The sequence below is a fragment of the Eulemur rufifrons genome, chromosome 1, assembly GCF_041146395.1.
Source record: "Eulemur rufifrons isolate Redbay chromosome 1, OSU_ERuf_1, whole genome shotgun sequence".
Taxonomy (NCBI): Eukaryota; Metazoa; Chordata; class Mammalia; order Primates; family Lemuridae; genus Eulemur; species Eulemur rufifrons.
The window spans coordinates 49,463,796-49,488,068 of record NC_090983.1 but is presented as its reverse complement, the minus strand read 5'-3'; the positions used below and the strand labels follow the sequence as shown (position 1 = coordinate 49,488,068).

At 38.2% G+C, this 24,273-nt stretch overlaps 1 protein-coding gene across 3 annotated transcripts; it reads right to left on the bottom strand.

The window, feature by feature from the left end:
- Nucleotides 1-523: 523 nt before the first annotated feature.
- PRKRA (protein activator of interferon induced protein kinase EIF2AK2) lies at nucleotides 524-24,092 on the bottom strand. 3 transcript variants are annotated; one of them, XM_069470377.1, is made up of 9 exons: nucleotides 23,880-24,092; nucleotides 23,186-23,355; nucleotides 16,460-16,541; nucleotides 14,798-14,907; nucleotides 13,791-13,869; nucleotides 12,645-12,762; nucleotides 9,682-9,776; nucleotides 4,317-4,491; nucleotides 524-1,366 (listed from the first exon to the last, which is right to left on the bottom strand). In XM_069470377.1, the coding sequence occupies exons 5-9, from the start codon at nucleotides 13,845-13,847 to the stop codon at nucleotides 1,209-1,211; spliced, it is 603 nt and encodes a 200-aa protein (XP_069326478.1). In that variant the 5' UTR covers nucleotides 13,848-13,869; nucleotides 14,798-14,907; nucleotides 16,460-16,541; nucleotides 23,186-23,355; nucleotides 23,880-24,092; the 3' UTR covers nucleotides 524-1,208. The 3 variants fall into 3 exon arrangements, with proteins under 3 accessions (XP_069326478.1, XP_069326461.1, XP_069326469.1); XM_069470360.1 differs by lacking the exon at nucleotides 14,798-14,907; XM_069470368.1 differs by lacking the exons at nucleotides 14,798-14,907; nucleotides 23,880-24,092 and adding an exon at nucleotides 23,507-23,571.
- Between the last annotated feature and the right edge of the window lie 181 nt (nucleotides 24,093-24,273).

The following is a 24,273-nucleotide window of genomic DNA, read 5'->3' as shown; positions in this document are numbered from 1 at the left end:
ACACACCACTCACAGAGGACTTGTCTGGGTCCATTTAGTGTAGGAATACCTGAGACTGGGTAATTTATACAGACAAAAAGGGGACTTCCAGCAGTAGCACCCTGGTGGGTCCAATAGTCTGGGGGATGCCCTCCCAAAGTAAACAAGAAATTATTCCATTTTGTATCTCTCGCCACAAAGAAGTATGCATAAAAGAAGATAGGTTTCTTTGAGTTCTAGAGGAAGCATATTCTATACCTGGGATTACAGGTGTGCACCATAATGCCTGGCTAATTTTTCTATTTCTTGTAGAGATGGGGTCTTGCTCTTGCTCAGGCTGGTCTCTAACTCCTGGCATCAAGTGATCTCCTGCCTTGTTATCCCAGAGTGCTAGGGTTACAGGTGCGGGCTACTGTGCCTGGCCTGCTCGTTGGTAATTCTACTAATGCTTTTTCAAATACTAATTCATCTATGAATGGTTATGTCAAGGAAAAATACAAGGTTGTATATGCTTAGAGAAAATAAGGAAGTGATTCATCACATCTATACTTGGAAATTTTGCTTCGGTTTTTTTTTTTTTTTTTTGCCTTTGACTTTCAGAAGTAAACTAGAGATACATAAGTAACAACATCCACATTAAAAATGTTATTCACAAGAACGGCTAAAAAGAACAGGGCCACAGTCAAGTCGGTAGCTCTTTAATAAAATGAGCAGGACTCCATTATAACAGCTCTTTATTATCTGGATTCAAATACATGGCAGACCAGTCATGTTCCCTGAAATTTAACAATCACATTTCAAATCCTGTTAGTGCTCTCTCTCAACATTCTAATTCCAAAAGGCTTCTTTCAAATTCCCTTACAAAGCCTTGCGCAAAGAAGAGTTTAAGCACCAGTAAGAAAGACTGTTGCTAGCAGTTTTATTTCATCATCATCATCAACAAACATGCAGTTTCTTCCTCCGATGTACATGGCACTGTAAAATGGGTGCTACTCTCTGCCTTGTGGTACAAAGTTTATAAATACAATATACCAATACAAAGTTGAAGCCATTAAAAAGAGCTTAGTAACAACTACTAGGAGATAATTAAATCTAGAGTGCTGAAGGAATCTACGAAGAGATTTAGAAACAACACATAAACCAAACATTATGGTAAATGTTTTACTTGGGAAGGGGTGAGAGGGGAACTTTTTACGTGCTAATGAAGGGCTTTCAAAGTTGTTCAAAGTTTACTTCCTTTCTGCTATTATTTTTAAATACTGCAAAGCATTGTGAGCTGCATCACTTTGTGCATTGCCGCAGGAGATACCCGAGCCATGGCAGACTGTGATGGGACTGGTTGACAGTTCAGCAAGACATTGATACTGTCCGTTGGCGCTCAGTTCTTCTGTAATGACACATTCAAACACGATGATTAATACCAAGTGTGTATACAGCAGATCGTTTGTAAAAATAATATAGTTTTTATTACTGTCTTTCTCTTTAGGCATCCATGGTCTACTACTCCACTAACTTATCTTTGTCATGTTTGTATGAACAAAAACCCCCAAACAACTGCTCCGCGATAGCAGTAGTTCTCAAACATACTGCGCTTCATAATCACCTGTTGGAACTTTAAAGAAATACAGATGTCTAGGCTTCACTTTAGTCTACTCAATCAGAAATGTAGGATTGGGGATAGCTGATTTCTACATTTTAAAAAAAAAGCTCCCAAGGCAATTCTAAGGTAGGTAGTTGAACAGAGTTTGCAAATGACTGAACTACATCTACTTTCTTAAAAGAGAAAGAACCATTTGCTGGAGAATTGTATTTTCCACTGGGAAGTCATTTTCAGGAGGCATGTGAGCCAGGAAACAACCTGGTTCGGGGTAAAACCTCCCTTGTACCTTCATGTTCTTTTTTTCAAAAAATTAGTAAGTCTGTGCAGAGTCTAGTTCTCTACATACATTATCAATGGGTTATGGTGTTTTTAAAAACAATACCTAATCCAGGAAACAAATGTTCTCAATTGATGAATCACTCTTACTAAAGATGGTTGAAATTAGGCAAAGAGAAGTAGAAACAAATGGGGTATGATTATTTAAAGTGGTCATGATTAACAAACAAACAAACAAAAAAAGGATTTGTTGTTAGATTAGTTAAAAAAAAAAGTGGTCATGATTAAATGTCATTTTAGCTAGTTGATTTAGTGGAAAATATCCAGATACAACGGGATTATTTAATGAGTGAAGAGGCTTTCTAGTTCTAGCATTTAGGTTTTTTTAAAAAATTGAGGTAAAATTCACTTATCGTAAAATTAATCATTTTAAAATGAATAATTCAGTAGCATTTCGTGTTCAAAATGTTGTGTAACCACCACCTCTATCTAGTCCCTAAACATTTTCATCACCCCAAGAGGAAAGCCATGGCCATTAAGCAGTTACTCCCCATTCTCTCCTCTCCCAGCCCCTGGCAGCCACCAATCTGTATTCTGTAATCTATGTATTAAACTATTCTGAATGTTTCACATAAATGGAATCTCATAATATGCAACTTTTCATGTCTGGCTTCTTTCATTTAGCATGTTTTTGAGGGTTATCCATGTTGTAGCATATATCAGAAATTCATTCCTTTTTGTGGCTGAATAATATTCAATTGTATGGATATTCTACAATTTGTTTAATCAGTTATTTGTTGATGCACATTTGGGGTGTTTTCACTTTTTGGCTTTTGTGAATAGTGCTGCTGTGAACATGTGTGTACAGGTATTTGTCTGAATATCAGTTTTCAATTCTTTTGGGTATGTATCTAGAAGTAGAGTCTCCAGGTCATATGGTAACTCATTTGAGGAACTGAAAAACTTTTTCCATGCTGGCTGAACCATTTCACCTTCCCACCAGCAATGTATAAAGTTCCAATTTCTCTACATCCTCACTGACACTTGCTATTTTCCCCGTTTCTTGGTTACAGCCACTGTAGTGGGTAGGAAGTGGTACCTCACTGTGGTTTTGATTTGCACTTCCCTATTGACTAATGATGGTGAGCATCTTTTCATGTGCTTTTTGATCATTTGCATATCTTCTTTGGAGAATATCTAGGTTCTTTTGAAGGTTGCTGAATAGAAGTTAGCCAAATTAACAGACTGTGGTTTTTAGACTGCTTTCTATATCTGCAAGAACTATGTAGTTTTTAAAATTGGTAAAAAATGTTTCAAAGGCTTTAATTCATAATCTAAAAATTCATCTCAGGTTATCTTTTCTCCCTAGATTCTGTATCTTCCATAGTCTTATTCATGATATGGCCCATTCATCTCTGTATTCCAAACCCTCAACAAACGGCAGACACTAATAAATACTTATTGGAAGAACGGTCTCTCATTGGCCACCTTTTCTGAACATCTGTCTGCAACAACTTTCTAGGTTCTACATCTTCTTAGTTTATTAAGACATTGCACTTGACCCATCTTTCAATCCCAATGTAGCAGAGACTATTAGAAGTTTTTACAGCCCCTAAATACCCTACTTTCCCAGTTCTAGTAGCTCTGACAGGTTAGGAACCCACATGTCACTGAGGGTAGAAGAGGGATATCAAATTCCTCACGCATTATGCTGATATTAAATCAAGACACCAAACACAAACACACACACACGCACACAATTAACTAGCTTTATAAATTAAATTAAAAGAAAATCCACACTGACTTGCTTTCCCTTCTGTCCATATTTGTCTATCTAAATGATTAAGGGGTAGATCAGGGTGGCTGGGATGAGTTAAAGCTATAAATTCACTTGTCTCCATTTACTTCCCAGAATCAGCATACAGTGACAAAGTAGAGAGAAGAGGTCTGGCCCTCACAAACTTGGTGCTTATGCTAGAAATGTGGGTGCCTTTTTATTTGCCAGGCAGCCCATCAAAGCTATTTTAACAACCAGGGCATCTGCTGGGACTTTTCCCCTAACCTTGCTCTACCACTCACTAGCTATGTGATCTTGGGCAAGTTTCTCAAACTTTCTGTGTCTGACTTGCTTCACTAATACATAAGGATAATAGAACTTACTTCATAGCGTCAGTTTGAGGATTTAGTAAGTAGATACACGCAACCTCCTTAGGACAGTACCTAGCACACAGTAAAACTCTATAACTCTTATCTATTGTTTTTATCATTAAAACTGTATAGATGTCAGATATTATCACTATTCACAAGAATGGAACATATCAATTACACATATTACTGTCCTGCTAATTATATATAGTTAGAATCCCTGATTAATGAAAGAAATTATAATAGAAATGTTTGTGTCTCAAACACATTTTAAAAAGAACATTTCTTAGGGTAATACAAAGAAAAAAAATCATACCTATATCCAAATATGTTATATTAAAACCTTGTTCCTTGGCAATTTCACTAAGCAGCTGGATGTAATCTGTATTTGGAATACTAAGCAGGCTTCTTTTCAGTAAGTTGATCTTTTCACCAGGAGAATTCCTCAAGGAATGCCAAGTACATCCTAAAGAATGTCCTACTACATTTGTCTGCAAAACAGAGATGAAGATTTAGACTCTTAATTAGGACTGGGCTCCAACACTAGTACCAGTATAATTAAAAGTACTTATTAAGCACTCACATTTAATACTTTATAAAGCATGTTTAAATGGATACCATTTGGTTAACTTTCCAATTTAAACAAGACAACACGAACAAGTACACACATTTAACAAATACTATGATATTTTTTAAAAAGAGAAGTACTTGCAATAATATATTGAAAGTTTTGAAAAATACAATTTGGCATAGTACAAAAGCTTCTCAGTCAGATTTTTCTGATGGTCACATTGAGAAGTATAAGATATTTCAGAGCACCATAAGCAAATCTACAAATAATTTAATCTAGCTAGTAGAGCAATTTACAAATTAAAATATTAAAAATAATTTTCATATCTTTATTGGGTTTTTGTATTAAATACCAATCACTATAACCGACAGCTATTACTATAAGGCAGAAAACAAAAAAACTGCTAAAAAGGTGAAATGGGCAAGTTATGTTTGAAAAGAACAAGTCAGTCAAGTGAATGGCAGGATGTCAAAAAGTTCTTATCATCAGACCTCTGCCCCAGAACCCAAATGAGTTGTTTTTCTTCCTTTTTCTTTCTCCTTTTCCTCTTTCCTTTATTCTCCTTTATATTCTTCACTTTTCATCAGTGTTCTTAGAATGCTTTCTATTTCCATGTTGGTTTATGGTTCTCAAATTGGTTTCACATGCCATTAATAAAAACAACTACTTTCTGAAGTAAGAAGGGCAACTATCCTTAGTTTTAATTTATTAATGAGCCTGACAGAGGTGAAGGGATTTTCAAAAGATTATAGGGATGGCCATGATATAGAATTAAGTAATTTGTTAAATTTACTAAATAAAAATTTACATTTCTTGATTGGCACTTTAAAAATATGGTTTTTTTAAAAAATCATATTTCCTCCACATGGTAAAAAAAAAATAGACACAATAAGAACAAATACATGATGAAGAGTACAGTCTCACTTCCTTACTGCCCCCTCCCTGAAGACCTCTGTTTTACTCCCCAGAGGTACTCACTGTTAAACAATTCTTTGGTATCTTTCCATAAAGGTTGTATGTATATGCAAGTACACACACACTAATGTTTTAAGGCAAAAACGACAGCTTACTCTTTTACATCTTGTTCATTTTTCCCATGTCAGCACACATATATGCACTACATTTACCTTATCAGTCTCTGGGTTTTAAGTTGTTTCTGGCTTCCTGCTTTTACTAACAATGCTGCAATAAACACTTTTCACTTGGATGAGTTTCTCTATAGAATTAATTTCCAGAAATGGAACTGGTGAGTCAAAACACATATACTTTTAATTTTGATAAATACTTCCAAATTGATTTCGGAACCAATTTATACTCCCATCAACTACCTTGGAGGGGGCTTGTTTTCTCACACCCTCACCAATACCAGGTGCCAAACTCTGTAGTATTTAAAAGATGAAAATATCTGATCTTGCATGAATAAAGTTGAACATTAAAAGAATTTTTTTCTTTAATCATTTGCATTTCTTCTACTGAGTTGTCTTTTTCATTGATGTTTAAGAGCTTTATATGTAGTACTGAAAACAGTCCCTTAACAGTTATGTGTTGAAAATGATTTCTTCCCACTTTGTTTTTAGTCTTTTGATTTTATTTACAGATTTTTTTTTTTTTTGCTGTGCAGGTTTTATGTTGTCAAATTTATGAGTCTTTTACTTTAAGCTTCTAGGTTTTAAGTTATGCTTAAAAACGTTTTTCCATGCTAAGATTTTTAATTAGGAAAATTGTTTTTTAATACAGTTTTATTTCTTATGTTCAAATCTTTGATCCATCTAAAATTTATTTTGGTGTAAAGAATAAGGTAGCAACCTAAATATATGTCATACACATACAAACACACAATATATATACACATTCCCCCCAAATGTAGCTGTGAGTTTTTTCTACGTTATTACTGAATAATCTATCCTCCTACCCACTGATAGGAAATCTCACTATTGCCATATAGTATGTTCCTTTATGGGTTAACATCTACTCCTGGAATCTTTATTCTATCCTTTGTCTATTTTTGTACAAGTAACCTGTTTAACAACTGTAGTTTTACAGTCTGTTTTATTCTCTGGTAGGTAGCGCCCACTCAATCCCCTACTCTTCCTTTTCAGTTTTCTTGGCTATTCTTGAGCGTTTATTTTTCCAAACTTTAGTAAAGTTGTATCAAGGCCCAAAATGAACTCTGGTAGATTTTGAATGAGACTATGTTACCTTTTTATAAATTTACAATATTGAGTATCCCTATTGAAAATAAAGAGAGTGCCTCACATTTATTCAATTTCTGTTACAACCCTCAGTAGAGTTTTTCAGTTTTCCTCACATGAATCCTACACATTTCTTCTTATTTTCAGACATACTATCCCCTTTCCTGCTATTAACTAATTAATTAGTTAGAGACAGGGTCTCACCCTGCTGCCCAGGCTGGAGTACAGCAGCACATTCATAGCTCACTGCAACCTTGAACTTCTGGGCTCAAGTGATCCTCCCGCCTTGGCCTCCCAAAGTGTTGGGATTATGGGTGTGAGCCACCACGCCTGGCCTCTTTTCTATGATACCATTTAAAATGGGATCTTCTACATTCTAGCTTTCACTATTTGTAAATAAGAAAACTACTGACTTTGTTCTAGTTACTTTTCCAGGATAGATTGTCTATTTTTCTACAAAATGATCAATATTATACAGCTTCATAAGTTTTGTTAATCAAAGTGATACATACATACAGTAAAAAAATCAAATACTGAAGTATAATATAAAAGGAACAACCCACATGCCTTGCCCTCTCCCGACATTTACTCCCCTCTTCCCAGAAACAGTAATTTTTAACTTTCTATTTTTAATTATTCTGGTTGTTCCCATTATAACTCTAAATAATATGAGAAAGGTATTGACTTTGTATATTAATTTTATGGATCAGTTACCTTGATTAACTCTAATTGTTTCTAGTAGTTTTTCTCTAGGATTTTACAGGGATACAATCATATCATTTGCAGTTAATAATCACTTTTACCTCTTTTCTAATTGTTTTCTGTTGTCTAATTACTAAATATATTGGTGGGTACTTCTAGAACAAGGTTAAATAAAAATGGTGTTAGTGGGCATCCGTCTCTTATTTCTGGTATTAATGAGAATGAGTGTCCTATGTAAAAATGTAACCATGATTTTGATTTTTTTGAAAGTTTTTATCAGCAATGACTGCTGAGTTCTATCAAATATCTTTTTGGCATCCACTGAGAGGATTATGTGTTTCTTTTCCTTTCACCCACTAATGTGGTTAATTATAGTAACCAATTTACTACCCTTGAAAGGTCCTTGCATTTGTGAAATAAACCCTACTTGCCTATGGTATATTATTCTTTTAATGTTCTACTGAATATTTTACAAAGATGTTTCACCATAAAGGACATGGATCCATAATTTTTTTCTGCTGGGATTTGCTATTGTCAGGTTTTGGTGTTTATGTTATGTTGGTTTTGGAGAATAAATTTAGAAGCTTCCCTTATGCTATATGTATTGCCTGAAAGAGTTTAAATAGTATGGGAAATTATTTCTTCCACAAAGATTTAACCAATTTCTCCTGTAAACCTATCTGTGCTTTGTGATTTTTGTGTTATCTTTGATCCAAATAAAAAGAAGCAAATGCAATGTTTTACATTTTTCTATTAAAAAAGTAAAACCAAAATTATATTACTTATTCATACATAGTCCTTGATTTTTTTCCTACAGAATGAGCATTATGTTACCCTAAGCTCAGTGAGGATATTGCTATAGTTGTACCTTCTCATTTCCCACCTAATAGACTACTCTCAGATAATGTACTGCACAACATACCTATCTACGAATATCAAACCTCAAGTTATATTTCACGTGCAGCCCAATCTCTCAAGCTATATATCTGTTTGCCCAGCTGCCTACTCAATATATCCACTTAGATATTCCACAAACACTTCAAAATCAATACATTTAGCTCATTATCTGCTCACCTCAAATCCTACTTATCTTCTGTGTTCCCCATATTTTTGAAGGGTACTACTACCTACTTAGTTGCCAAGCTAAAAATATTTATTTCCTCCCTTTTCTTTACTCCCCACATCCAATCAATTACCATGCCCCTTCACTTCAGCTTTCTAAGTAATTTTTAAATCTACCCACTTCTCTTCATTTCCACTGCTGTAGTTACCTTAGTTTAGGCCACCATCATTTCTCACCTATTTTCTATAACACTGCAGCAGCTCTCTCTGATCCTAGTTTCATTCACTTACCACAATGCAGCTAAATGATCTCCTTTCTAATGTACAAATTACATCTTGTCCTTCCCAGATTAAAATTCTTTAATGACTCTGTACTACCCTCAGGATAAAGTTTAATCTCCCTAATACAGGAGTCCCTTTAGGATTTAATGCCTGTTTATCTTCCTGGCCTTATTGTTTGAGACTCCCTCCCTCCTTCCAAAAACTATGCTCAAAACATACCAGTTTACTTAGGGCTCCTAGATTTACAGTGTTTCACTCCTGGGCTTTTCCACATGCTCTTTTTCCCTCTGGAATCCTTTCCCCCCCATTCTCGTCGCACAGGTCTCGGCTTAGACATTACCTCCTCCTGGAAGCCTTCCCCAAAACCCAGTCTCAATTGGATGCCTTCTCCTATGCTCCCACATCATCCTCTGTAAGGACCAGCCTGCAGAGTTCTTCCCTTTGTGTCAGTAGACTCTAAACTCCTTAGGGGCAGAGACTGCTTATTTACTGTATCCCAGTACCTGGCACAGAGCCTGGCATACAGTATGAGCTCACTAAATGTTTGCTGAGTGAATAAATGAATGAACAAAGAGATGGGAATGCACTGTCACTTTGAAGGCAAAAAAATGGCACTACTGGCCTATCATCTTTAGATCTTACCCTATTATTCTGAATTTGACTGTGTCTTCCAAGCCCTCTTACCTGGTCACCCCTGTGACCCTGGCTCACATTTAGGAAGCACTTAAAAGTGGGGTGGTGTATAAATGAACAATGAAGATATTTTTAAAAATTGAAACTCAAGTATCTATACAACAAGAAATCAAGGAAAGTTTCCTACAGCAAGAGATGCTTAATCACATTAACATTATAGCTGTCTGAACATTACTCACTAAAGAAATGTGGTTCTCTGGAGAAATATTACTAAATTTGGCAAGAAATTTCTCAGCAGCATTTCTCTTGGCTTGTTTTTTTGATGCCCCCTTTCCTAAATAAAGAGAAAGAAATGATAGATTTAGAAAAGAAATTAGTGTCCATAGAGGGTGATCAAGTGTATAAAGTATTGAGTTTAATCAGAGAACCTCATCTTTTTTATATACTATTTTCTTACTGACCTGATATCTTTGTTGTACTTCATACATTTTTGAAGGCATTTCTATTAACAGTTTTTCTTTAAAAGACAAACTTTTTTATTCTTTTTTTTTTTTAATTTCAGAATATTAGGAGGGTATAAACGTTTAGGTTACATTATTTTCTTTTGTGCAGTTTAAGCCAAAGTTATAAGTGTGCCCATCACCACAATACTGTGCACTGTACCCATTAGGTGTGTATTTACCTGTCCCCCCCACACCTGCTTGGTTTCTGTTGAGTTTTACTGTCATATGTGCACATGGGTGTTGATCAATTAGTTCCAATTTAATAGTGAGTACATGTGGTATTTCCACTCTTGTGATACTTCGCTTAGAAAAATAGTGTTCAGTTCCATCCAAGTTGTTACAAAAGGTACTAGTTCACCATCTTTTTTATGGCTGAGTAGAACTCCATAGTATACATATACCACATTTTATTAATCTACTCATGTATTGATGGGCACTTGGGTTGATTCTACATCTCTGTGATTGTGAATTGTGCTGCTATGAACATTTGAGCTTATGTGTCTTTTTGATAAAATGACTTTTTTCCCTTTGGGTAAATACCCAATAGTGGGATTGCTGGAACAAATGGTAGGTCTACTTTTAGTTTCTCTGAAGGTATCCTCCACGCTATTTTCTGTGGAGGTTGTACTAGTTTGCAGTCCCACTAACAGTGTGTAAATGTTCCCTTCTCTCCACTTTCCGCCAGGATCTGTTGTTTTGGGACTTTTGATAAAAGCCATTCTCACTGGAGTTAGGTGATACCTCATTGTGGTTTTGATTTGCATTTCCCTAATGATCAGAGACTGAGCATTTTTTCACGTTTGTTGGCCATTAGTCTATCTTCTTTTGCGAAGCTTCCGTTCATGTGTTTTGCCCACTTTTTTATGGGGTTGTTTGATTTTTTTCTTGCTGATTTGTTTGAGTTCTTTATAGATACTGGTTATCAGCCCTTTATTGAATGTATAGCATGCAAATATTTTCTCCCATTCTGTGGGTTATCTATTCATTGTCACATTCTATTCAAGATTGTTTTCTTGGCTGTACACAAGCTTTTTAATTTAATTAAGTTCCACTTATTAATTTTGTTGTTGCTGTGATTGCCTTCGGGGTCTTCTTCATAAATTCTTTGCCTAGGGCAATATCTGGAAGAGTTTTTCCAACATTTTCTTCTAGAATTCTTATAGTTTCATGTCTTAGGTTTAAGTCTATTATTGATCATGAATTAATTTTTGTGAGCGGTGAGAGGTACAGATCCTGTTTCAGTCTTCTACATGTGGCTATCCAATTTTCCCAGCACCATTTATTGAATAACGATTCTTTTTCCTAAGTGTATGTTTTTGTCTGCTTTGTAAAAGATCAGATGGCAATATGAGGATGGTTTTATATCTGTTCTGATCCATAGGTCTATGTCTCTATTTTTGTGCCAGGCTGTTTTGGTTACTATAGCTTTATAGTACAGCTTGAAGTCTGGCAAAGTGATGCCTCCCGATTTGTTCTTACTGCTTAAGGCTGCTTTGGCTATTAGGATTGGCTTTGGATGTTTGGATACCTTTGATTTCCTTCTCTTGTCTGATTGCTCTGGCTAGGATTTCCAGCACTATGTTGAATAGAAGTGGTGATCGTGGGCAACTTTGTCTGGTTCCAGTTCTAAGCAAGAATGCTTTCAATTTTTGCCTGTTTAGTATGATGTTGGCTGTGGCCTGTTTTTCTTTAACAGTTGTATTTCCCTACATCTAGCTTTACAGAACTATTTGGTTTAATTCTGACCAATTATTCAGATTTATCAAAATATATCTGAATTATAATCCCTATCCCTCAATGCCTATTTCCTGGTTACAGTCCTCTATAAACTGACAACTATGTGGAATTTCTTTAACATGAAAAAGCAAGGCAAAGGAGATCCTGGAATTGAAAGGCATCATAAATATCTACTCCATGCTTTTGTTTTGTAGACTTAAAAACTGAGGCCCAGGGAGATTAAGTAATTCACATAACCTTACAAATCAAGGACTGCATCCAGAATGGAAGCTCAGGTTCCAGTTTTGGGCACAGCACTTTCTTTACTGCCCATATTAGCTCTCAAGGGCAAACACAGTTGCCTACTACTTGAAACTAATATCTAGCTAAGGTAAAATCCCACTTGAAGCCACTTTAAAAATTACAAAAACATGCCAGAGAAGTTAACAGAGAAATTCTCACTAGTACTTTCTGTGACACCTTTTTCTCATAGTTTATGTCCTTTATAACACAGAAGTGGCTATAATAAAAAAGATAATTTCTACTTTTATCTTTATCTCACTGCAATTTTTTACTATCTAGTCTCTTATTAATCATCTTATTTTCAAATGTAATCTTCTGCTAGTCCTTTTATTTTCTAGAATAGCTGTTGAAACTCCAAGAGATTTACTATTGCTTTTTCTTCAAAATGACTTTTTTAAGTCACTAATACATCAATGAAGATTGTTTAAAGTACACAGCCAATAATTTGTCTTTTCACTAACAGTCTACAATTTTTTAAAATATCAAGTTAATAAATATAAGTAATCTTAAGCTAAATATTTATACTTAAGTTCTACCTTAGAAAGTTAGAGACAATAGAACAAGAGCGTATCAGTTTTTTCCCCTACAGAAATATTTGAAAAGATATTACAAAAGAGATTTCTATGGTCATTCATCATCTGAAAATATTTCAAATGTCTTTAATTGTAAGAAATAAGTACCAGTTTCCATAAATGACTCTAGCCTGCAAATTGTGGTATATTCTCTCTTATGAGCAGGTCCTCCCTCCTGGGAAAGGGTATATTCAGGAAGTCTCCAGCCATGATGAATAGCCAATTCCTATAAAAATGAGATGAGGCTTTAACAGTAATTTTAACTATGCAATGGTACAATCATATAAGTGATATTCTTTCTTGATCTTGATCCCATTTCTATTTATATGTTTGAGAAGAATAATGATATCTTGTAATGGAAAAATGAGGGAAGATCCTGTATTTCTCAAAGATATTCCACCATTTTATATTTTTATACCATAACACCAAAACTAAAGCAATTTTGTGCTCTGAATGGTGTTCTTCCAGTAAGCCACAGTTAGCTAATATAGGAGTTCAACTAGAAAGACAGACTATTACCATCCTCTTTGGGAACACCAGGAGACAGCTACAGGTCTCATTTCCCAAAGCCCCTTCTGTCCTAGCTATAGACTTCCAGACCCACACCTGGCTAACACTGCATTCAGTCAAGAGTAGAATGAGGAGCAGAGAGAGCAAACAAACAGATGGATGAGGTCAGGGACAGAAGGTGAAGACAACTATAGAAAAACTAATAGAGCAGGAAAAAGAGCCCAAAGGACTAGCTGAATAACAGGGAGGAGAATGTCCCAACAGAGCACATGGATAATGTGCAGAACGATATTCTGCATGCAGAAATTCAAACATGAATATATATATTTTTTGGTAAGCAGACTACTTTCCTTTTCTTGAATTAGGTTACCTGATTTGGGCTCTTTACAAAGTCTTCTGTCTCAGCAGAAGTATAAAGAGGTTTGTCACAAGAGTGGCAAAAAACATTTTTAAAGTATAAAACACTCTACCCATGTGCACTGAGGTCCTGTTGATCTCAAAAGAGAATTCCACAAATAAAGGCAGATACTGTACATGGAAGAAAATCCAAAATGTAAATAACTAGGAAAATAATTTCAAGTTAGCTCTGTAATAGCTAATGATCATAGTAAGTTGGGAAACAAAATATTTCACGATCTTATCTTTAAAATATTAATTCCTTGTTTTAGCACCTGTCATAGTATCAATTTATTATATCTTTTATCAGTAGACAGATGTTAAGTATAGAAACACTGTACAACTTACCTGTAATGAACCAATAGGATTAAGTTGGTTCTTTGGTTGCTTGGAAGGATCCGGCATTAAAGGATCAGGAACTGCAAAGCTAAACATTTTTCAAAAGTGTTATAAAACAAAATAATTTAATCCAAATTACTAAATAAATGATAAGCATTTTCTATTTAACTGTCTCTGCCTTCGCTCTTGCCATTCCTTGTACATGGAATGCCCTTCTCTCCAACTCTTCCATGGGAATCTGATCTATCCATCATCCAAGTTATATCTCAAAAGCCATTTCCTCTAAGAAGCCTATTTGTTTACCCCAGTGAATCATAATCTCTCCCTCCTTTGAATCACTGTAATATTTGGTTTGATCCTTTCTTAAGGAAATTGTTTTACCATAAATTATATACTCTTACAAATACATGTTATTTGTCCACCCCTCACCTCACCTCTCCTGTTTGGACTGTAAGCTCTTTAATGGTAGGGCCTATGTATTACTTACCTAAAAAAGCTTTGTGGTGTTTTGTACATAATGAGTGCTTAATAAAAACATATTTAAAGAATACTGTTTTTATAACTGCACAAAAAATGGAAGACTAAAAGCCAGAAAATTTAGCCTAGCTGGCAATGTGGATAATACAGGTCATAAATGTTGTTTTTTCATGCAGAGATCTATAGAAGAGAGATCTGTTTGAACTATTATCTGCTCAATGCTAGGGTAATCTTCTAAGATTTATATGTATCCTGCATAAAATAGATGGCCTATATGGATCTGGTTTTAGTATGTGAGGATTGTGATTAGGGAAAAAGAGAACAATCTCTTCTAGGTAGTTTCAAATTACTAGTTACTTGGGAGACCAGTGCCTAACACTGAAAAAGCTGCATTCCAAGGTTACTACCACCTAGGCAACTGGAGAGTCATTTCTTCCATGACAAATGAGATTTAACTATTGCCACTTTCTCAAGTTTCTTTTCCAACTGCCAGAATTTCAAGCTTTACATAGGCTGAGGAGATATGAGTATTCACTTACAATGTTGCATGCCGAAGCTACACAAATAATTGTGATGGAGAAGTGAGAAAGTCTCTGTATTAAATCAGGCCACATTAGGCCTCATTACAGCTTAGTAATTCCCATCTTATCTGTCAAGAAGCACAAATATATAGTAAAGTTTGTTAGCCTTTTTTTGCTGACAAAGTGAAGTACCCATGTGCAGAGAAAGGACACTCCGTACACTCATTTCTACAAATGTACTCAACACTTTGGGTTGATCTTTGGGTTGCACAGAAATACCATGTCCAACACCAGTGGAGGGGGAAACTCAACACCTGTCATGCCATTTGGCATGTCTTGAAAGCTGGCATAAATCAATTATAACACATGACGTAAAGAATCAAGTATTATCTTGTGAAATCCAAGGCTTGTCTTGGGCAAGTGCTTACCTACAGGGTTTTCATGTCAATGGTTAGTTCTAAACTACCCAAAAGGTTGAGATGACTTAGAAAAAAAGAAGAACCTAAATATACCCCTAATCCAAAAGTCCTGCTATAGCTAGAGAACAAAAAATCCATCCCAAATTCCCGTGGGCCTCTGCTGTCAGCTATGAGTAGATTATACCAGGTTGTACTTCAAACATATTTGAGTGCACATAAGAGAAGAATGTGAAGGCATGCCATGCTCCACAATGTGCCCTGTGGAAACCAAAGGGCACCACTTTATTGTACACGAGATGCTCTAGGGCCAACCTTCTTTCCAAAAACACCTAAAGTGGTAAAAAAAACTTTAATTTGGAAAGATATGTCAAGAATTAATATCCATATCCACACGTGGGAATACTACTTAAAAGAAAAAAAAAAAAACCAGAAAAATTAATATCCCTAGCCACAGAATAGGTCATAAAAATAAATCCCACTTGACATTCTCTTATATATGCTTCTTTCTTCCACATTAGAATTCCTAAAAGAGTACTTTCAGCTGATCTTTTTTTTTTTTTTTTTGAGACAGGGTCTCCACTCTGTCACCAGGGCTAGAGTGCCATGGTGTCAGCCTAGCTCACAGCAACCTCAAACTCCTGGGCTCAAGCAATCCTACTGCCTCAGCCTTCCGAGTAGCTGGGACTACAGGCATGCGCCACCATACCCGGCTTACTTTTTCTATATATTTTTAGTTGCCCAGCTAATTTCTTTCTATTATTTATTATTTATTTTTGTTTTTAGTAGAGATGGGGTCTCGCTCTTGCTCAGGCTGGTCTCCAACTCCTGAGCTCAAAGTACCCGCCCGCCTTGGCCTCCCAGAGTGCTAGGATTCCAGGTGTGAGCCACCACGCCTGGCCTCAGCTCATCTTCTTCCATCTCACACCTTGTTTTCTTCATTGAAGAAATAATCAAAGTCTCAATACAGAATATGAATATTAATATTTGCCAGAAATGCTCTGATTTTCTACTGTTGCACCCCATCTGGGGAAAAAGAAAAGTAAAGCCTAGTTCATGAGAGCCTTCATTTAATAGCTAGTTGCTGAATCTGATTGGACAAAGTTGTCTTTAATGGATGACAGGTTTTCACAAAGAAATAGAATTTTAGAGCTAAGATACCAACAACTGTTCACTTTGTTGCTTTTGTGAGCATGTTCAAATTTTCAGTCTTACCTCAGCCATGATATTTTTGAGCTGCAGAATACAAAGAAATTTAGCTCACCAAATACTTGCATTGGCTTTCAAAATGTTTATGGCAGCCTCTGCAGCTCTATGTTTCGCCAGCTTCTTACTTGTACCTTCACCTGAATTAAGGTTTAAAAAAAGAAGTCTTATCTCCTGTGGAAAATGGGTGGCTTGCATAGATGTTTTCATAATACAAAACAAAGTCACTACAGGTTTTACATATACATACTAGGTAATAAAACCATACACTATTCGCAGTGATACACTGTAATAAAATATTCACCATGTGAAGTTAATACATTAAAAAACAATTTAAAAAGTTCTATGTATTTAATTCTATGCATACCTGTATAAAGGTCCTTATTATTTTTACATTATATATGTTTGCAATATAAAATGATAATAAAGTAGACCATGTCACACCTTCTGAAGAAATGTAACTTCGTACTTTACTCTTCCCTTATTCCCGAGAGAAGGGAAATTCTACTACAGCAAGAAGTTTCTTTTAAAGAGCCACTTACAGCAGAACTGTTTGACAGCAAAATAATTTTGACAGCCTATTTTAAACTATGCTGTAACAAACACCTCTGCTAGACTAAGCAGTCATGACTACATGCTGGGCACAGTGGGGAAGGGTTAATATATGGCATAAGGCTTGTTATGTGTCTTCTATACAACCTGTATCTCCTGCATGGGTAGGTAAGGGGGAACTGGGGACAAAACTGGTATCTAAACTTCAGTAAGCAATCACACTTCGTAAATGATAAACTCAATCTTTTTTCTTTTGAATTCAAACCCTCATGGAATCAGTTTCAACTATGACTCTCAAGTGTCAGAAAGCACATAAACCACTCATTTATCTACTAACAGAGGTATTAGGGATATAGCATAGAACTAAAGAGAGTCTCTGCGCTCAAGAGCTGATGGCCTAGTGTGGGATTTCATCTGTTAATAGGCATCTGAAATACAGAGTGAAAATGTTACAACAAGCTATGTGCACTCGGTAGGGGAGCACACAAAAGCAGTAGCTCCTCTACTCTTCGTAAGGATTCAGAAAAGTTTCATGAAGGAAGAGATAACTCAATGGAGACCTGAATGATAAGTAAAAGTGAGTAAACTGAAGAGAGATGGGGCATTAGAAAGAGCTTTACGGGCAGAGAGAAAGAACACCTGGGAAGGCTCAAAGGCAACACAGAGTACTGTGTTCTCGAGAGCTCCAAGTAGCTGGGAATGGCTAAGGTTTAAGAACTTGAGGTAAGGACTTTCGAGATAAAAGTCTAGAGAGCTGGCCAGTAGGGGAAGAAGTCAAAGAAGGGTACTGTGAATCCCAAATGTTAAATGTGCATAGGAATTGCCTGGGAATTGTTAAAACACATACATCTGAGATGGGCCTCCTATTTTGCATTCCCATCGAGTGCCCAGGTGATATCGGTGCTGCCATAGATGACACTTTAAGAAACAAGGTTGTAAGTCATGTTAAGAAAGTTGTACTTATTCAGAGGGTGAGGGGAAACTACTGAATGGATTTTAAGAAGAGGAAGACAAATCTGAGAGCTAGAAAGAACACTCTGGTTGTCATGTGGCAAAAGGACATGACAAAACTCTAAGATGAAAGAGCAGCTGTCAGATTGCAGCTAAAATCCAAATGAGAGATGACAGTAGCCTGGACAGTAGCAATAAGAAGAAAGAAGCTAACAGATTCAACCAATATTTAGGAGACAAGGTTTAATGACAGACTGGACAAGAGGGAGGCGGACAGGAAAAGAGTCAAGAAGACAGGGAGCTGGGCCAGAGTGGGCATGGAGGCTGCTCCACCAGGCCTGGGCGTGTGTACCACGGCTCCACAGGACCTTCAGGCTGCTGCCCCAGGAAGCATGACCCAGTGGCCTCCCTGTGTGGCCCAGGAGCTCCATGTCATGGGGAGATCCCCTCAGCGGCCTCAAGTGTGGGGTGGGTGCTTCCCTGGCTGTCTTCCTCCTGAGAAAGTCCTGTTGTCAGTTGTGGCATAATCTGAGGCTGGGAAGTGCTGAAGGTGCTGAAAGATGGCAGAAGTAGTGGTGGTAGTAGCCAAATTTGATTATGTGGCCCAACAAGAACAAGAGCTGGACATCAAGAAGAATGAGAGATTATGGCTTTTGGATGATTCTAAATCCTGGTGGCAAGTTTGAAATTCCATGAATAAAACAGAGTTCATGCCTTCTAACTATGTGGACAGGAAAACCAGTGCTCGGAAAGCATCTATTGTGAAAAACCTAAAGGATACCTTAGAGACAGGGTCTTGCTGTATTGCCCAGGCTGGACTTGAACTCCTGGCCTCAAGCAATCCTTCCAAGTAGAAGGACTATAGATGTGTGCCATCACTTAGTTTTCATTTCTTATTCAACATTATTGTTATTTTAGACTAGAATGATTTAATTATCAGCAACAGAAGATAAATATTTAATGTTTTTAACAATTGTAAAACAGCAAAAAGTATAGTACAATTCAAACATATAACGTAATGGAATATCAGTTTCTGGACTACAAATATTTCCAGTGTTCTAAATGTAATTTAACAGATGTAGTCACAGTGATGTTTAACTGCAGAGATAACTTTTTTTCAGATTTTAAGATTTTTGAAATTAATACCATTATTTTAAGTTTTTATTTTATATTATTTTTGAGATAGGGGCTTGCTCTGTTGCCCAGGCTGGAATGCAGTGGTGCAATCATAGCTCACTGCAACCTCCAACTCCAGGGCTCAAGTGATCCTCCTGCCTCAGCCTCCCAAGTAGTTAGGGCTACAGGTGCATCATGCGTGGCAAACTTTTTCATTTTTTGTAGAAACGAGGTCTTGCTACATTGCCCAGGCTGGTCTGAAACTTCTGGCCTCAAAAAATCCTCCCACCTTGGTCTCCCACAGTGCTGGGATCCCAGGCATGAGACACTGTGCCTGGTCCTATTTTTAGTTCTTAAATGGAAGATAAATCAGAGATTTCCCTTGAATAGCTGAAGAGACCAGAGTTAGAACCAGGAATACTTCTGGTTTTATAAATACTGGACATTTATTTAAAGCATGTCAAATAGAGGTATTGGGAAAATTAAGGTAGTTTCTATTAAAGTATGCCTCATAGTGATGATGCATAGAGAGGACTAGGGATACCTAAGTAGACTTTTTTGTTCCTTTTTAAAAGGTTACTGGTTTCCTGGTGTTAGGTAGATAGTTAGGATCTCTGGCTCTTCTTAGGACAAGGGTTCCCTGTTTTGGTGCTGTTTCAAGCAGTTGCTCCACCTGGGAAGAAGGATAAGGGTGGGTACTCCATTTTGGCATTGCCCCACCCTTAAATCCTATCCTGAGCAACTAACTGCTACACCTGGAGAAGAAAGGAATGCTTTATCAATCTAGGAATTCCCCGGCCCAGGCATAAGATTTAGAAAGTGACCTAAAGTAACCTAAGGGTAATTAATATGCTATTAGCTTGAAACTGCATTGCTGTTCACCCCCACAGTTGGGCTTTCTTAGAGGGAGCTCATACACGCAGATGGAATTTTGAGGACACCTGTTGATAATCTGATAACATCCTACACTTGCCAAGAGCCCTCCTCCAGACTGGGGTAATAAAAGGAAACAATCCGAGAAGTCAGGAAGTAGTGAGTGGGTTAGCCAGTGAATGAGCTGGTCTGTTTCTCTCCACTCGTGGAGACAGACCTGTTTTATCCTCCAGTAAACAGCTGCTCTTGTGAAACTGTTCCCCTGCCTGAGGTTACTCTGTTGTATTGGACTTGCTGGTGACTTTTCCAAGAAAGGATTCAGAGGACACTTTGGTGTGTCTGGTCATTCTTTGGCCAAGAGCACACCAAGAACCAAGGGCAGACTCCCATCCTGACATCTTTGGTGTCAAAACCCGTATTGTGACACTGGGGCTACAGAAAATGTGGCAGTAATTAACAAATGATAGTTAAAATAATATCATAGAGCAAAGAGGAAAAATACCTCAGTTTTAGGTGTTATATATAAATCTAAAAGCTCAATTAAACATAATTTTTATTAATACTCCTGGGAAAACTTCCATGCTATTTTCTGATATTGAGGCAATTTTTTTAAAGTTTTATCTTTATTTAAGTTTTAGGAAATCTGTTAACTTTATTACAATATTATAGTTATTGCTACTTATATTCCAGGGTGCTTGGAAACATTTTAAGTTAGTGATCTGTGGTTAGCCTGTATAATGATGTAAATCCAGCATTTGCATCAGACAGCCTTTTCCCTTTTCTCAGAATTTCTGCACCTTTTTGGTAACTTAAATGTCTCATGGAATAAATGGATTTGTTTCACAATGATTTTGCCGGTGGAGACATTGTTTGAAAGAAAGAAAAGGATAAAACAGGAAAGGATGAATGTGTATATATTTTTAACTATTAAAAAATATACATGCCTTAAAGCTTCTTCCCAAATAAGTCTGAATAATAAGGTGACATTTTTGGCCATCATGACTTACTTGTTTTACAGGTTCTATTACAGTTTAGGGGAAAAAATTTTTTAGAAAGGGAGAAGCCTCAAAAAACGTTTCCATTGCCTGGGTGTGGGCCAGGTCACATGGATTGGGTGTGGGACGTTTCAGTGTTGCAGAACAGACCAGGAAGCTCACTGACAATTATCCTGAGCTGTGTGATCAAACTGACAAAAGAGAACATAGAATTTTTATTGAAAATGGATTGGTTAGGCTGGGAGCTCACGCCTGTAATCCTAGCACTTTGGGACGCCGAGGTGGGCAGATTGTTTGAGCTCAGGAGTTCGAGACCAGCCTGAGCAAAAGCAAGACCTCATCTCTACTAAAAAATTAGAAAGGAATTATATGGACAACTAAAAATATATATAGAAAAAATTAGCTGGGCATGGTGGCACATGCCTGTAGTCACAGCTACTCAGGAGGCTGAGGCAAGAGGATCGCTTGAGCCTAGGAGTTTGAGGTTGCTGTGAGCTAGGCTGATGCCACGGCACTCTAGCCTGGGCAGCACAGAACTCATTGTTTCCTTATAGTTTTTGAATTAGATTTTTCAGTTTTGTGAATTTAAAGGAAAACTCCATGGAGAGAACTTAGTGGCTTTATATAAGCTGGCACATTATGTTGTTTATGTAATATAAGCTAAATGATTGGCGATATATCAAATAATAGTTTTGACTTTGTAAGTAAAATAATTTTAAAATGTTTTAGCGCAAATGTTTATATAACAAATAGGTAAAGGATATAAATGGTTTGAGTTTGATGTAGTTCTAATTCAGTAGCTTACACTTAGCACAGACATTTGAAGTAAGTTAAATTATAAACATTAAAAACATTGGGAAATAAAGGATTAGGTGAACAAAAAATTTAAAAATTTAGAAAAAGAGTCAAGAAGACAACCCAAATTTCTACTGACCAACTGGGTGATTGTGGTGCCTTTACAGAGAAAGGGAATGGAGGGGGAATGCGTTTGAGGGAAAAGATGGATTTGGTTTGGGACCATGAAAGACTGATGTGCCTTTGCATCACCCAAGCAAAGATGCCCCAGCAAGCACAGGCCGATCCACTGTTCTGTAACTGGCCCTGGGCTGGAAGACAGACACTTCGGAATTATTGGCCTTTAGATAGTATTTGAAGCCATAGATGACACACAAGCTTGCATGGGAAGACAGGATAGTGTGAAAAACCAGGGCAGAGGCAATGGTTGCCACAGGCTGTTAATTCCTGTTCTACACATTGGTGGGGCAGGAAGGCTGCTTTTTCTTGAATTCTTCCTGAATATTTAAAAGTAGACTAAAGTAGTAAGGCAATGTTGACCCTATGGTTTACATGAGGACCCTTCCAGTCAGCACCTACAATCCACCTGCCTCACGTAAACAAAAAGGCTTCAAACTTGTCTTAAGGTGGCTTCAATGAAAATAAAGGACTCCAGATTTCCAGTGACACAAACAAATGATGCCTTCAGATTACCAGATGGTGGAACTTCAGCCTTCCTACTAAATTTCTTTCTTAGCAGTCTTCCAAGTTAAATTTAGCATTCAATATTTTTTATGTTTGCAATTAAATAGATACATAAGAAAAACAATGTCTACATTTACAGATGAGCAACTGTAGTTATCTATTGATCAAGCTTATGGCCATGAGTCTGAACCCTGAAACTTCATTGCTATGTGACCTTAGGCATGTTACTTATTCTCTCTCTGAACCTATTTAAGTTCAAAAAGGGAATACTATCTTATACAAAATACCTGTTCAGTTTCAGAAACTAGAAGCTGCTATGCAATATAGTATATGGGAATCTTCTGCCCTTCCTCATTTTGCTTTGATATACAATCAAGTCTTGTACAACGGATCCAAATCGCCAAATGAGTTCATACAGAAAGGGGAGAAAGTCAGACAATTCTGGGGTTGTCTCTCCTGGCATCTGCTATAATCTATGAAACTTGACAGTACCTACTGACACAGCTACCACTGCTCTGAGAAACTTCCTGGCTTCTAATTCTTAGAAGAACCCTAAGAGGATCCCAGGGTAGGAAAGACTTGCAGAATGCCTGGATAACTTTTTAGTTCCTGAGCTTCCTTGGTATCTGGGGAAGAGAAATTAGGGAGAGAATCAGATGAAGTTGGAAAGTCCTAATGACCTGAGATGAGGTCTCAGTTTCAGAGTCTGTTCCTCATAGCTGTCTCTGGCAAAAAGAGCACTTTTCCGAACTGAAAAACAACACCAAGTCTTGACTGCCAACCCGGCATGGTCATGGGGGTTAACTGTGCATACAGACCTGTGCACGTTATGTCACCAACGGTTACTCTGAAGGTGAAAGTGGGCACATGTATTTGCACATCGGATCTTTCACATTCATAAACCGGGATGTTCTTGGTCTTCATGCCGTATTCGTGTAATACCTGAATCGGTGTTTTCCCTGGCTTAGCTGTTATCATCTTCCCCAAACTGCAAAAACCAGAAAAGGTGTGCTTTGCATGCTAAATCAGAGAGGAAAGCAGAAGCATACAGAGGCCAGTTTTGACCGCCACCAGTAGTGACGGGAAAGGCGCCGCAGCTCCCTGGCGGCAGGGCCAGAGCTGGCAAGGCCGGGCCGCACCTGTCTCCCGGCCCCGCTGCGGCAATCACCCCACAGGGGCAAGCAGGGTGAGGGAGGTCTTTAGACAGAGAACTTGAATGCGGGGAGGAGGATTCTCAGGGGAACAGCGAGGGCACCAGCGCTGTATCCCCTCAGGACCAAGCCCACGATGCTTTTTCCCGGCCCAGCGATCGCGCGCCAGCGCCGACCGCCCCGCGCGCCGCCCGGGCCACTAGAGGGGCGGGGCCGGCCGCAGACCCCAGCCCAGGCCGCCGAGGGCGGGGCCGAGCGCCCGCAGCTTTACCCAGAATGCCGCTGGAGAGCCGGCTTCCCCGCCCCCGCCTCTGCTGCCCACCACTCACGGCCCTGCGGCCCCGACGGCCCGGGCGCTGACCTGAAGGTCCCGCTGTCCTCGCGCTCCAGCGGCGGGGCCTCGGCGCGATGTCTGCTTTGGGACATGGCGAGAAGGGACGACTCGGCGGCAGAAGGAAGAGCGGCGCGGAGCGACGTACTCGATTCTCGGGTCGGCTAGTCCCCGAGAGGAACGCTCCTGCGCCGCCACCTCCGATTCCCCCTCTCGTCCCAGCCTGCGTCCCTCTCGCAAAGGGGGCGGGCGGGGCGGGGGCGGTGCCTCGGTGCCGTAGCGCCGGCCACGCCCCCTCGCGGCCCCCGCTCTGGGCCCTGGTCCTTGCCCAGCCCCGCCCCTCCCGCTCCAGGCCCCGCCCCCTCCTCCAGCCCAGGCTCTTCCAGTCTCCCACAGTGTGCAAGCGTCCCGGCACGCCGGCGCT